This window comes from Orycteropus afer, unplaced genomic scaffold (assembly GCF_000298275.1).
Source record: "Orycteropus afer afer isolate SDZICR_OR568_19922 unplaced genomic scaffold, OryAfe1.0 scaffold00125, whole genome shotgun sequence".
Classification (NCBI taxonomy): Eukaryota; Metazoa; Chordata; class Mammalia; order Tubulidentata; family Orycteropodidae; genus Orycteropus; species Orycteropus afer.
Window position 1 is genome coordinate 8,191,687 of NW_006921712.1, and position 15,810 is coordinate 8,207,496.

At 36.0% G+C, this 15,810-nt stretch overlaps 1 protein-coding gene across 1 annotated transcript in view; it reads right to left on the bottom strand.

Moving 5' to 3' along the window:
- The window catches only part of CSMD1 (CUB and Sushi multiple domains 1), a 972,765-nt gene that overhangs the window by 61,613 nt on the left and 895,342 nt on the right, over nucleotides 1-15,810 (bottom strand). Inside the window, exons 46-48 of the mRNA XM_007944438.2 lie at nucleotides 7,780-7,968; nucleotides 4,500-4,673; nucleotides 1,275-1,457 (exon numbers count right to left, since the gene is read on the bottom strand). Of these exons, the coding sequence (XP_007942629.2) occupies nucleotides 1,275-1,457; nucleotides 4,500-4,673; nucleotides 7,780-7,968 (546 nt within the window). The remainder of the gene's footprint in view (nucleotides 1-1,274; nucleotides 1,458-4,499; nucleotides 4,674-7,779; nucleotides 7,969-15,810) is intronic.

Here is a 15,810-nt window from a genome sequence, read left to right on the forward strand (position 1 = left end):
ACTCATAGCGACCCCTCCTTGGGTTTCCGAGGCAGTATCACTACGGAAGTAGGATTGCCCAACCTTTCTTCCGAGGAGTGGCTGGTGGCATAGTATAGTGGAAAAAAATGACAACTAAGGAAACGAGTTATATTTCTGGTTCTGATATCAAGAAATGTCATTCAAATTGGTCAAGTTATACAGAAACTGTTCTGTACATATATGATGATACATTTCATGGTAACATTCATTGTTTTTTATGGTCAATAGACTCATCGTCAACCAAGAATATTATACACAAAGAGTTTCTAACTTTAATTTAAAGCCTTATCTATATGAACTCTAAGTAAATTATTTTTGAAATCTAAATAAATTATTATTACATTAACATCTCAACTCACTTTTGGTAGGTGTTGCAAATTCATGACACAGGAGTTCCTAGTTTGTCATAAACTATCTGTCACATCTGTATGGTTATTATGAGAGGCATCCTACCATTTTCTATGTCTCTCAAATATTACACTTAAGTGTGTTCAATACCAAATATAGAAAATGCAATTCCAGATCCTTTTGCAAATAGTGTTCTGGACAACTGTTACTGGCAGATTAGAAGTAACAAATAAATCAAAACCTATTTGTCATCAAAGACTTAATGTATAAAGACACCACCATGAAGATATTTTTTAAGTGTTTTACTCTGTTCCCAAACCTCATTCATTTAATGTCAGCAATCATAAAACTTTCTAAAAATTCACTAGTAAATTATCATCAGGAAAATATTGGAAAAAGAAAAATAGTGAATTTCCAAAGCCTAAGAATTAGAGTCACAGTCTTTTTGAACAGTCAGGACACCTATACATACATAATCATGATTTTTGATAATGATAATGGTCACTATAGGTCAAAATCAACTCTACTGCAGTGTTTTTTTTTTTTTTTTTCTGGTGGTCTATACCTTTTGGGGAGCTCTGGTAGCATAGTGCCTAAGGCACTTGACTGCTAACCAGAAAGCTGGTGGTTCAAACCCACCAGCCACTCCTCAGAAGGAAGATAGGGCAATCTACTTCTGTAGTGATACTGCCTCGGAAACCCAAGGAGGGGTCGCTATGAGTTGGGTTCGACTTGACGGCACATAACAACAACAACAACAGACCTTTTGAGGAAAAAATAAAAAAAGGTGACCAAATTGTCTAAATTCAAGGATTTCTGTGTAAGTTACTAGTAATTTCAGAATTCTATTTTTTTTAATTTGTAATATTATTATTATTTATTTATTTATTTTTGTGAGCACTTACCCTCACACACGGGTTGCAATCCTGACCATGAGCCATTTAACAAACATGTTCTCTCAGCAGAGCCCCTCAACTGGTAACCCATTTCACAGGAAAAACGGAGAAGGCTTTTTGACTTAAATTCATCCCCAAGCCTAGAACCATGTGCTGGGGTGCCTGGATCACCACAATTCCCAGGATTATTTCCTATTGAATACAAACACATACAACAATATATAACTCTGTTAGACTTGCTTAAAACGGCATTGTTATGTTTTAAATTAATGAAAAGTTATTTAAATGTATGTATATAACATGGATTAAGTTTCTATAACCTTCTGAAAATTTTTTAAGTATATTTTTATTGCAGTAAAATATGTATTACAAAAAAATTGCTGTTTTAACAAGTTTAAGTGTACAATTCAGTTACTTTAATCACATACCATACTGTACAACCATCACCTACATCTATTCCCCCCTAAAAATGTTATCAATCCAAATAGAAACCCACTATCCCTCATATAATATCTCCTCATTCTCGGTCTCCCCATCTTCTGGTACCCATCAATAAACTTTTGTCTCTATGTGTTTCTTATTCTAGGTATTTCAAATAATAGAATCATACAGTATTTTTCTGTGGTAGTTATGTTTGTGTGTCAATTTGGCTTGGCCTGGTTGAGTGGCTGGGCAGCTGGTGGTAGTTATTCCCCATGATGAGATTGGCAATCAACTCCATGATAGGATCTACCACAAGAAGCTGAGTGGCTGCCTTTCAGATGTGGTTTGCTTCCTGTATATAAGGAGAAGCTTTGGGAATGGTCTCCAGCCTATGACACACTTGAACCCTGCATATAGTCATGTCATTGCTCAGCAACCTGCTATGCTCTGCCAACCTTGGGACTAACAATGGACTTAAGTTAATGGCCTGCCGTGTGGTTTGGTAACATTAGGACTGTGCCTTTCTGCTTGTCAACTTTGGGCTTGGCAGCCTCAGCAGCCAGCAGCTGTCTGAGTGAAGAAAAGCCTGTGACTTCAGTGGGCCAGGAGTTGGAGGCAGAGCTGAAGCCCAAGGCTGAGGGGCTTTCCCAGCCGCTAAAGCTCAGTACTTAGAACTTGGACTTAAAGCCTCCAAATTGTGAGAATAAACTCCTGTTTGTTAAGGTCATCCCATTTTTAATGTATTCCTGTCAGAGTGGCACTAGGTAACCAGAACATTGTCTTTTTGAATTTGACTTATTTCATTTAGCTTAATGTTTTCAAAGTTCATATAGGCTATAACGTATCAGAATTTGATTTCTCTTTATGGCTGAATACTGCCTTCTGGCACTAGATAAGAAATATTTTCTCTGTTATAGCACAAAATTGGAAAAATTGAAGAAATTGCTTCTGGGTAACTAAAATCAGTATGCTGTAGTGATTTTTGTAAGGTGCCATCAAATCAATTCCAACTCATAGTGACCTTATGTATGACATAATGCAACACTGCCTAGTCCTGAGCCATCTCACTGTTTTTGTTATACTTGAGTACATTGTTGTAGTCTCTGTACAACTCATTGACATCTCAATGTACATCTCATTGACATCTCAGCTTCCTCTTTTTTGTTGACCATCTACTTTGCTAAGCATGATGTCCTTCTCCAGGATCTAAGATGCAGCTAATGATCTCCCATCAGAAGCAAAGAAGAGTACAAAAAACACAGAGCATTTGGAAAAAAATCAGCCCTAGGATGTGATGGACCTCAAGACCAGAAGAACTAGATTGTACCCAGCTACCAATGCCAAGCACTCAGGAAAGGATCAAAACTGGTGATCCTGGATAGAGTGGGAGGAAAAATGTGGAACAAAATCCAAAAACACAATAATGACCAGAATTACTGGTTGAATATAGTCTGGTGCGACCCCCAGTACCGTGGCCCTGGGATACATTTTGGGCCTGGAATAGAACTTACTCCAAGGGGCTGGCTCTCAGCCCAATAGTAAACAAAGTGTACACACAGACCATTCAACCCAGGGTAATGCACCCACATATTCTATGGAAATGCATCCCTTGGAGCAATCGACCACAGGACACCAGAATAGCAACATTCCCATGGAGGAAATGCAGGACACACAGGTGTGCCTAATTATGAAGGGCATGGGGGGCAGGTTACTGTGCAGGGAGCAGAGGAGACTGGGTTAGGGTTGGGGATGGTAAATGGGGAGTGAACCTAAATGTACACGAAATGTTGAATGTAAAACAAACTCTGCTCTGTAAACTAGCACCTAAAGCACAATTAAAAAAAAAAAAAAAATTGTCCGAAGTGTGATACCAAGTCTCACCATCCTTGTTTATAATGAGCATTCTGTCGGTAATTATTCCAATACAGTTCTTTTGGCACTTCCTTGTATTCTCAATATTTGTTGTCAACACTTTAATTCAAATATATCAATTTTTCTCAGCCTTTCTTATTCATTGTCTAGCTTTTGCATGAATATGGGGTGATTAAAAATATGATGGCTTGGGTCAGGTGCATCTTAGTCCTCAAAGTGACATCTTTGCTTTTTAATACTTTAACAAGTTCTTTTGCAGCAGACTTGCCTAATGCAATATGTCATTTGATCTCTTGACTGCTGCTTCCATAGGTGTTTGTGGATCCAAGTGAAATGGATCCACAAAAAGTTTCCAAAATGAAACCCTTGACAGCTTCAATATCTTCTCAAAATATAAAAATAACATTGAAATATAATTATGAGAGTAAAATATACTATTTTGTAAAAAGTAAAGCACTGTGGATGGTGACTATAGGAAGTGTAACTGAAAGGGTAGATATGAGTAGTAAAAGGGAGATAAAGGTTAAGGTGTATTGGGAATATAAAGAAAAAAAAATAATAAGAGATTAGATATTCTCAATTATGTCTGGAGTTGCTGATGAACTTAATTTAATTTTTTTTATGAAGCAGTCTATGGAAGAATTAGTTTTTTTTTTTTTTTTCAAAGTTAATAAATGTAATTCTTTCTATAGAGAGAGCAATATGGAAGAACCAAGAAGAAGCCCAGTAGAGTAATACAGTGCAAATAAGGACAGTCTTTGAAGAAAAGATATAAATAAACTCCCAAGATTCCTTGAACAGAAAACTTACACTGATAGTTGTTTGATGATGATGGAAATGATAATGATCTATATTAATGGTATAAATGGCTATAATAATAAAAATGTCAAATAAATATATAAGTATAAAATATTTTATACAATTGTATAATGCCTCTACCTGTACAGTGGGGTAGTGTTCCACTCCAATGACTATCTTCTTGGCAAACTCTAGTGTTGTTGCCTACAAGACTCCGGCTTCCTTTGCATGAGTAGTAAACTATGGATCCATAAGTAAACAATTCTCCAGTTAGGATAGCATTGGCAGGAACTCCTGGATGTCCACATGATATAGCTTAAGAGGGGAAAATGTGATTAATAGATGAGTACAGGCAGTTCCCAGGTTACAAACATCTTACTTATGTACAAACTGTAGTTATAAATCAACCATTGTAAAGGCAATTATATTAAAACTTTGAGGTACATACAGTGGTTTGTAATAATAAATGGGTACTACTTTGCAATGTGTATCAAAACATTATTATTACCATATTATTATGTTAAAGATGTTTTAACGTTCCTAGAAGAGTACATTAAAGAGTACATCTTTAATGTTTTTATGCATAGAAAGGTACACTGTACTGCATACTAAGACAAATATTTGACTAACATTTGATGTTACATAGAAACCATATGTAACAGTTCTGAGTTAACATACAAATTTGATTTAAAGACAAATTTAGGAATGGAACTTGTTTGTAATCTAGGGAGTGCCTGTACATTATTTCTGTTAAAATGCTTTGCATTGGTGAGTCTCTATATCAATACTCATACACAAATAACCAATGAATGAAAAATAACAAAATACACTGGCATATTCCTATAGTTTCCTCCAGATGAGCAATACCAATTTCCAGAAAAACATATTCATTTCCTGAATAGACCTATATTGCTGAAGATACAGAAAGACTGTCTCCATGAAACTATGCTTGATTGGAAAGTAAATTTGCTTAGGGTAGAAATTTACATTTAAATTTTTAAAGAGAAAGATATACTACCTAAAATTTTTCCATTTACTGTTAACTATATCCCAAATATGCAGTATCATACAAAATTTGAGAAAGTAATTTATGGATTAATTAAAACTATTTCCATTGTTTTTTCAGTTAATATTACAATCTTATACTTTGGTTGGGGTCAAAACTTTGTCAAAGGTGGTTATTCTTTCAATGTATACACCTAGGAAGACCATTGAAACAATTTTTCTTTGAGTAGGTTGTGGATTAATGTTTACATAATAATAGTAATAATAATAAATTACCGGTTAAATTGTCCCTTAAATTATTCTATAAAATAATTTCAATATTCTATTTATTTCATGAAAATTATACTAATTAATTCTACAAACTATTTAGAAAGTATCCCTCAAAAACACAAATTCTGGAAACCATATTAACACAGGATAGTGAAGATTTCTCTCTCTCTTTCCATAATGTCCTAAATTAGGGTTAACAATGGACATATTTCTGTGCTATGTGCAAACCGCTAACTAGACTGAAAGTACCAATGAATTTCTCAAAGGCCACTGGGTTAACGTCCTTGAGTAATTACGTTTGGTTATTGGCAACCCAAAAGTGGTATCAACCAGAGAGGTAGATTTAAAAGGCTGAATAGCCTTCCCGTCCCTTGAGTCACATAAGCCCTTACTGTCTTTTACATTTACATTCATTCCCATCTTGGAGAACCAGATTTTATCTATATATTGCCCTAAAAAGAAGCCAATTAAACTTGAGTCAGTACAATTGTTGCCAAATAGCCATTTCTGGGTGAATGAAAGAAAAAAATCAGTGCAACAATTTAAAAGTAAAAATAGATATGAAGCTTTACTGCTAGAGAGCATGCAAAAGCCGAATACACCTGAGATCTTTCTATTCCCACATACATTGTAATTCTAATTGTTAATGACAACAAGTGGAACTAGCCATCTAGAAAAATGAGAATCAGTTAAAACCCAGTTCCTAGAGATGTGAAACACATTAGCATCTTTGCAAAAACTAATGGAAGACTCGCATAAGTACAGGGAAAATTTAAAAGAAAAGTTTTGAATAAAACAAACAAAAAAACTTAATTTATCTGAAAAATCCCAGATGGGCAGGCATAAAAAACCAGATTTCAGATATAATTTGATGAAAGTTATAATATATTTATTTAAAAATGAATGTTCTTTGTCACATAGGCCTAGCATTAGTTTTTGAGCGTTATATTTTTTTACTCCATGAAAATTAATTGCATTTCTGTAGTTAGAATTTGAGACAAGATTCAAAGTAGATAGGTAAGGGTTATGAAGGCAAGACATTTGCAGGGAAAAAAAAATCCAGTGCTAATCCATTATATTTTAAAAAATATACTGAGCAATGCTAGGATTTCAACAGGAAAACTTATTTTTAAAAAAAAAAATAATTCATAATGGAAATGGCTTTTCCCTCTGTCTTAATGCACATCAAGTATACACTAGGAGATAAGAGTTTGCTTTAAAAAAATCATCTTGTCTCTGTCTAGCTTTAGAAAGACAAAGAGAGTAATACATTCCCCTACATTTTCTGGCTCTATTTTAAAAGTATAATTATTTTTTGAGTTAAAGAATAAATTTTTTTCAAGTCAAAGAGAGTAATATTTTAGCTATTTGAATAAAGAATGGTGTTCTTTTTAATCTTCATGGTATAAAATATGCTGATAATAAAGTTTTGAAGAGGACTGTGCTATTTATAAATTTGTTTGCCCAGATTCCTCTTCCGTTCTTTACTGTATCCTCTCTGATTTAACCATTTGATTCAAAAGGAAGTTATTATCAAGATATCTTTTTTTTTTTTTTTTTTAATCATAGTCACTATTGACTGGCCCATTATTGTCTAGCTCATGATAGCCATATTAGATCACTCAGAGTACCCCAACTTTCTGGCAACAGATGCCAGGTATATGGATGGAAACTCCTTATTAGCTGGGATTCCCTAAACTCTCTGCTGGTATTTCTGAACTTAGGACCAGGGAGAGGGAAGCTGGGAGGTGTTTGATGTTAGATTAACAGCAGTCCAGTTTGAACTGTGTGGAAGACGATGTGCTACATTAAATATGGAGACCAGCAGTAATAATTAGAGACAAAAGAGAGAATGAATCCAAGTGGTGTCCAATAACATGGGTCCACTTGTCTCTGAGGTAAGGCCTCCCCAACTCTCTTCAGATATGGGAGCATTCAGAGCTTACCAGCCTCAAACAAGTTGAGTTGCAGCTGTTTTTCTCTGGCCAATTCATCTGAAGGTATTTCAGTTACTGATACAATTTGTGGTGAGAGGGGTAGACAGAATTGAAAACAATACATTTTTGATACATGAAAAATAGATGTTTTGTTTGTGATGTTGTTCCTGGGCACTGTGGTACAAGAATCCAAAATAATCCATACTTACCCAAACAGTTGGGTAAAGAACGATCCCATAAACCATTTGCCGTACAGGTTAAGGCAGATGATCCCAACAAGTAAAATCCCTTCTTGCAATGATACATGACACTGATTCCATATTCAAAATTCTCAGGGTAATTCTGTTGCCCATGACGAATGGCATTTTCCACAAAGCCTGGATCTGAACAGTTCACCACTGAAAAAAAAAAACATTTTGCATTTCATTTAGATACAGATATTAATTACAAACAAAAAAAAATATCAGAAAAAAGGCAAATTCTTCACTCTCTGATAATGTTCATAAATTGAAAATATTAATATCTGAGGCTTATCATGAAATTCCACTCCACTGATGAACTCTACTTACTCTTTTGTAAGTACTTCAAGTACTTCAAATAATGTCAAGATTACAAATTTATTGGCTACCATTACAATTTTAACAACATGACACTAATTTCCTTTTAAAATTTTTGAAATTTTAAAATTTGAAACTTTACAAAGCAAATTCATTTCCCATACAATACTTCATACACATTTTGTTTCATGGCATTGACTGCAATCCCCACAATGTAATAGGTCTCTTCCTACTTCCTACCTATAGTAACCTCTTCCCTGTGTTCTTTTTACCTATGTATTCCTACCCCCTGAGATATCATCCCGTGTAAATACTGCCCTTCCATTCTCCCATGTTTGATCATTCTAAGGAGTGTGTACCTACCTGGAGTATATGTTCTATTATTTGGCTGGAAGCCATGGGAGTGAGTTCAATTCAAGGTCTGACGGGTAACTAGGGGTGATAGTCTTAAGGCTTTCACCAGGTTCTATCAGACCAGTAAACCTGGTCTTTTATATGCTTTTGAGTTTTGTTGTGTACATTGTTCTCCCAATCTGTCCAGGATCTCCTGAACTGATGCTTTGCTGAGTGGTCAACAGTGGTAACCAGGCACCATCTAGTTCTTCTGGTCTCATGGTCATACAGGCTGTTTTGCATGGTCCACTATTCACTTTGACTAATTATTTCCAACAACGTGATACTAATTTTCCTTTAACCATTTCATAATAGCATGTTTCTTTGATTTGAAGACTAAAATTAATTTCCATGTTTAATTTTTTATTTTATAAAAATTATGAGACTGAAAATAGCATGTTGTTAGAGCTGTCAAGTCAGTTCTGACTAATAGTGACCCTATTTCAACAGAACGAAACATTGCCCAATTCTGTGCCATCCTTACAATCTTTGTTAAACTGGAGCCCATAATTGTAGTCACTGTGTCAATCCATATTGTGGAGGGTCATTCCCTTTTTCACTTTACCCAGCATGAAGTACTTTCCAGGGACTAGTCCTATCTGACAACATGACCAAACTATGCATGATGAAATTTGGTCGTTCTTGCTACTAAAGAGTATTCCAGCTGTACTTCTTCCAATACAGATTTGTTTGTTCTTCTAGAATCCCATGGTATTTTCTATATTCTTCACCAATACCACAATTCAAAGGCATGAACTCCTTATTCACTGTCCAGCTTTCACATACATAAGAGACAAATGAAAATATCATTTCTTGAGCAAGGCATCCCTAAGTGATCAATGTTATTGACATCTTTGCTGTTTAACCCTTTAAAGAGTTCTTTTGCAGCAAACTTGCCCAGTGCTAAATATGTTGCCTGATTTACTGACTGTTGCTTCCATGAAATCTCTGACAACTTCAATTTTTTCTCCATTTATTGTGATACTTCTTACTGGTCCAGTTGTAGGATTTTAATTTTCTTTAAGTTGAGGTGAAATACGTACTGAAGGATGCAGTTTTTGATCTTCATCAGTAAGTGCTTCAAGTCTTCTTCACTTTCAGAAAGCAAGGTTGTGACATCTGCAAATCACAGGTTGTTAACAAGTGTTCCTCCAATCCTGATGCCTCATTCTTCTTCCTATACTCCAGCTTCTCAGATTTTTTGCTCAGCACCCAGATTGAATAAGTAAGGTAAAAGGATATAACCTTGATGCACAACTTTCCTGATTTTAAGCCAATAGAATATCCCCTTGCTCTGTTGCAATGACTACCTGTTGGTCTATGTACAGGCAGCTTAGTTGTAACATTTTTTATTCATGTAATATTTTATGGCTGGTAAGCACAGTAATATTTTAGTACAGTAACACAGTAGTTAATTATCCTTTTCATTCCACAAGTATTAATGCTTCAATATGCGGGTCTAAATGAATTTGTGTTACATGGCCGATGCAAGTAAAAATCACAATTATTCTATGGACACTTAATAGAAATGTAGATCAAGCCAGTCTCTAGTTAAAACCCCTCCCCTTTTAGAAACAGTCCCACAGTGAGACAGTCTGCTGAGGCGTGCAGGACATGCTCTGGTTAATCTGAATGGCACTCTATTAGTCTGAATGCCTGTTGGCATCTGTGAGGGAATTAGCAATGTGCTCTTCCAGGTGCTGAGGAAAAGAAAAAGCCCCTGATTATCTCATGCTTTGACCCACCACAGCAGTGAATGAGATAGCTGATATGGAGGCTGTACTCTCTCCAGATATTTCTGGCACAGAAAAGGGTTACACACTGAATTCTCAGGCAGCCACTGAAACTCTTGGGTCCCAAAGGCTGAATGAAGGCAAGTTCCTTACCCAATCTGAGGATTTGATTTCTTCTCTATAATAATAGGAAGGCATAGGGTAAAGGATTTTATAGGTCCCTTTTAATACTGTAGAATAATATCCTATGTTTTATAAAGCAACCCTGAGTTTATAAAAGAAAGTCTCGAGTTATTTTGAGTCTACACACACATTTATGGAATACTGGCAGACATTTTTCAACACTCCATATAGTGAACTGCAGCCACAATAAAATTGTAACCAAACCCTCTGAAATAGCAGGAATTATCTACTGAGTGAAAAATCTAATAAATTTAAGAGATTATTTATATAACCTGCAAAATAGCTGCATAGGCCCATTCTCACACATGGCGATGCAAGTCAAGCACCGGAAACTAACATCCAGCTCTCCTGCGCTGTACTTTCATGAGGAGCAAGGATTTCCTTTGACCCAAATGCTAAGGAAATCTTAGTGTTCATATTTGTGATTATGTTCCTCTTAAGAGATAGTCCAAAAATAAAATCTTAAACACTTTTATGGTCAGAGTTAGAGAGAGCCACTAATGCAATGAGGAATTTCTCTACTATGAAGGCTTATTGTTGTTGTCGTTGTTGTTATGTGCCGTCGAGTCGGCCCCGACTCATAGCGACCCCTCCTTGGGTTTCCGAGGCAGTATCACTACAGAAGTAGATTGCCCAACCTTCCTTCCGAGAAGTGGCTGGTGGGTTTGAACCACCAGCCTTCTGGTTAGCAGGCAAGTGTCTTAGCCACTATGCTACCAGAGATATTAAATGGCCCACAGGACTCAGCATGTACAAAACTGAGCTTCATTTTTTTGTCCCAGCTTTCATTATATAGCTTAAATGTATGATAAGAAATAGGAAATATGCAAAGGAATTACTGGTATGGGTTTGAAGCTCAAATTAAAGATCAGGATGGAAATTTTTAAAAAAGAAGGGAAGGGAGAAAGAACATTGACATAGAAGCAGTTATTGTTGAATTTAACCATGAGATCCAACTATAGCCCTATCCTTGCAGTCTGAGAAATGGAAAGTCTTCTATATCCCACCAATACTCCAGAATACTGATTTAGAATACATGAGTTTTATATTGAATGACTCTGAAATAAAGGACAAGAATTTCCTTGATTATTCCTCTTGCCTATGGTGAAAGGCACACAGGAAGGAAAAATGCCCATATTAATGACAATTATTTTTGAACTTTAGATTACATTACAATTACCAGCAAAGTGTATTAAAATTGTTAATTCCAGTCTCCTCCACACTTTTTTTTCACTTAGTTCATGACCCTTAAAATATTACATAGACAAAAAACAAACTTACTGCCCTGGAATTGTTTTCTGACTCGAAGCGACCCCTCCTTGAGTTTCAGAGGCAGTATCTCTATGGAAATAGATTGCCCAGTCTTCCTTCCAAAGAGTGGCTGGTGAGTTGATCCGCCAACCTTCTGGTTAGCAGTCAAATACCTTAGGCACTATGCCATCAGAGCTCCCCTTAAAATATTAAGTGATAAAAAATGCTTGACGATGATAATTCCATAAGCTCCTAATGAAAAACTAAATTCATCCTTAAATTGGAATAAGTTCACAAATACTCTAAATCTGCTAATGCATTTTCTAATATGATATAAAATACAATCAGAAATATCATATATTTATAGTTCTTTCTATTCATTTCTGAGACTCCATTGAAAGAATGAACTGTATCTATCTGCTGGGAAAATAATTAGAGGAGGAATAATTTGATTTGCTCGGAGATGACAGAGAAAAACTTCGAAAAATTTCATAGCATTGTGGCAAATGGGTATGTTTTGCCATATGGAGAGGAGATTACCTGCCAGAATAGTTAATTAGGGTCTAAATACAACCAACAGCTTTTCAGTCTGTATTCCTTCTCCAGTTTTGTGCATGATTCATATGGTAGACTGAGGCTTATATGATTGACAAATTTCAATTGCCAATATGCAAAGTGTATGAAGAGTTAAATTCCTTATACGGTCTTTAAAGCAAATGAAATGATCAGTGAAGCTAATGACTGTGAATACCTATCAGACCAAGTCAGAAAATGCTGAAAATGCTTTTCAAACTTGGTTTAGGATATGATGTTAAGTACAAGATAATGTATCAGAGATAAATTGATAGGAGGCTCAGTTTGAAGCTCTATAACTCATTTTAACATCTCATCTTTCATTGCTCCAAGTCATTGACTTGATTGCCATGTGTTATCATTTGACTTTAAACTGAATTTTATCAGTAGGAGAAAATTAAAAATATTGGTATCATATGTATTTGGTGGAGTGTGGAGAAGTCCAAGTGGGAACACCAAATATGTTACAAAGGTTACATTTGTGTATTTGTGAAGGATAATGGAAGAAATTAATATAATTATTGGTAATATGCTCAAAGTCACAAAGATAGTTACACTGCAACTGTGTGAGGAACTTGGGCTTCTTCTCATTATAACTTATTCATAAAAATATAAATTTCTTGGTGATATTAATTCCCCCATAAAAAAAATCCATTTTTCAGAGAGTACTAGCTAGAAATTTTAGCTTTCAGTAATATTTGTAGGTTATGACTTAAGCCTTTCTAATCTGCATACACTCCTTACTCTCAGAGAAGTCTACTTTGAAGGCAGCCAAGTTAACATGAACTTGGAAGTAGCAGACAATAAATCAGAAGATGTATTACACTGAGCAAATTTGCTGCAAAAGACATCTTTAAAGTGTTAAAGAGCAAAGATGTCACATTGAAGACTAAGATGTGCCTGACCTAAGCCAAGATATTTTCAGTCACTTCATGTGCATGTGAAAGCTGGATAATGAATAAGGAACACCTCAGAGGAACCGAGCCATTTGAATTGTGGTGTTGGCTAATACTGAAAACACCATAAACTACAGAAAAACTAACAAATCTTTCTTGGAGGAAATACAGCCTGAATGCTTCTTAGAAGTGAAAATGGTCAGACTTTGTTTCATGTACTTTGGTCATAGCTCTGCTGTTTCGGTGCCTAAGGCATTTGACTGCTAACCACAAGGCTGAAGGTCTTCAGGGGCCACTCCTTTCCAAAGAAGATTGGGCAATCTAGTTCTGTAGAGATACAGCCTCAGAAACCCAAGGTGGGGTAGCTATAAGTTGAATTGACTTGACGGCAGTGAATTTGGTTTTTTCTTTGGTCAAAACAGACCAGTACTTGCAGAAGGATAACTTGCTTGGTAAAACAGAGGGTCAGAGGAAAAAGGAGATGACCCTTAACCACATGGACTGACACAGTGACTACAACAATGGGCCCAAGCATAGCAACAATTGTGAAGATAGTACAGTACTGTGTAGTGTTTGATTCTGTTGTACACAGAGTCCCTGTTAGTTGGAGCTGACTCAAGGGGACCTAACAATAAAAATAAGTTAACATGGAAATATAGATAAGAATACAGTGTTGTTTTAGTTGCCATTGAGTCTTCTGACTCATAGTGTGGTAGTTATGTTTGTGTGTCAACTTGGCTGGGCCTGGTTGAGTGGCTGGGCAGCTGGTGGTAGTTATTTCCCATGATAAGAATGGCAATCAAGTCCATGGTGGGCTCTATCACAAGCAGCTGAGTAGCTGCCTTTGGGATGTGGTCTGCTTCCTGTATATAAAGAGAAGCCTTGGGAACGGTCTCTAGCATATGGCATGCTTGGACCCTGCATGCAGCCATGTCATTTTTAGCACCCTGCCATGCTCTGCCAACCTTGGGACTTAAACTGACGTTGAATTAATGGCCTGTTGTGTGGTTTGGTAGCATCAGGACTGTGCCTTTTTATTTGTCAACCTTGGGCTTCTCAGCCTCAGAAGTCAGCACTGTCTGAGGGAAGAAATACCTCTAGCTCCAGTGGGCCAGGAGCAGGAGGCAGAGCTGGACCTCAAGGTTGAGGGCCTTTCACCCAGCCCCTAGAGCCTGGCACTTTTAACTTGGACTTAAAGCCTCCAACTGTAGGAGAATAAACTCCTGTTTGTTAAGACCATCCCATTTGTGGTATATTCTTGTCAGAGTGGCAATAGGTAACGAGAATACATAGTGACCTGATGTGTACAGAATGGATGTGCTTCATAGGGTTTCCAAGGCTGTGACTTTTTGGAAGCCGATAGCCAGGCCTGCCTTCCAAGTCATCTCTGGGTAGGTTCAAACCACCGAACCTCTGGCTAGTAGTTGAAAGCTTAACCATTTGTGCCACCCAGGGCCTTGTTAAGAATATATTACTTCCTATAATTTATACTTGAAATAAATTATTATTTTTTAAACTTTCCCAAGCTTAGGCAGGAGTCCATGGGAGGGAAGGACCTAGGGAAGAGGTAACTATGGGGAGGAAGTAGGAGGGGAGCTGTTGCATTGTGGGAGATTGCAGTCAATATGATGAGACAAAGTGTATGTGAGCTGCTGTATGGAAAATGAATTTGCTCCGTAAACTGTTACCCAAATAACAATAAAAATTAAAAACAAAAACAAAACTTTCCCAAACTCAATAACAGTCTCTTTTTATCCAATTATTGCTTTATTCTCTATAGATAACTTGATTAACAAAATATGTTAAAATACCATTTTTAGAAACTATTATTAATTCCTTGAGCTATTTTACTTAATCTTCAGTCTCTATTCTGATTAGTTTTCCTCTGTTATGCCTCAGACAGTAGGATTTAGCAAAGCACTCAAACTCCAGTTGCTGCTCCACTGAAACTAGTGAGGTTGTCCTGCCATTCACAACCATCTCATTAACTTGCCCTAGTTTTTCCTGCTCTCCCTATCCTCTGACCAGGTACTGGAAGCAATATATGTTCCACATCCTTGTTTCCATTCAGAACCCAAAGCAATACCCAGGTTCTAATGAAAATCTCCCTAACGACAGGGAAATACAACAAATTTCAGTCCCAGATTCCTTTTCTGGCTATTTAAAAATAGAAATTAAACCCTGTACATTTTGTTTCTTCATTGTTGTATAATGTAAAGGACAATAACCATACAGAAAATGAGAGTAGGATAGTAACCAATAACATGATCTTGGGTTCAGGCTTGTGGTTCTTTCAACAGTGCAACAATCACAATAACTTAGTAAATTTCTCATCAATTAGATTCCAGACTGTTATTTGACTGTGAAAATTTCAGAAAACTTCACTTATTTTTCAAACAAATAATCTAATCCTAAATTCTATCTTTAGTTCTCAGAAATATTTTTATACAGAATTCTTACATTAGAACCAATATATTTTTTATTTATTCATGCTTTAAATTTATTCATTAATGATAAGAAAATGTTGATTAGGTTTTACTTTAAAAGCTTTCCATATGACTATAGTAAAATCATGGAATTTAGCTTTTTATTCAAAATCTGGTTTGAAAATTGGAAATGCAAAATGGAGTCTAAACCAAAAAAAAAAAAAAAAA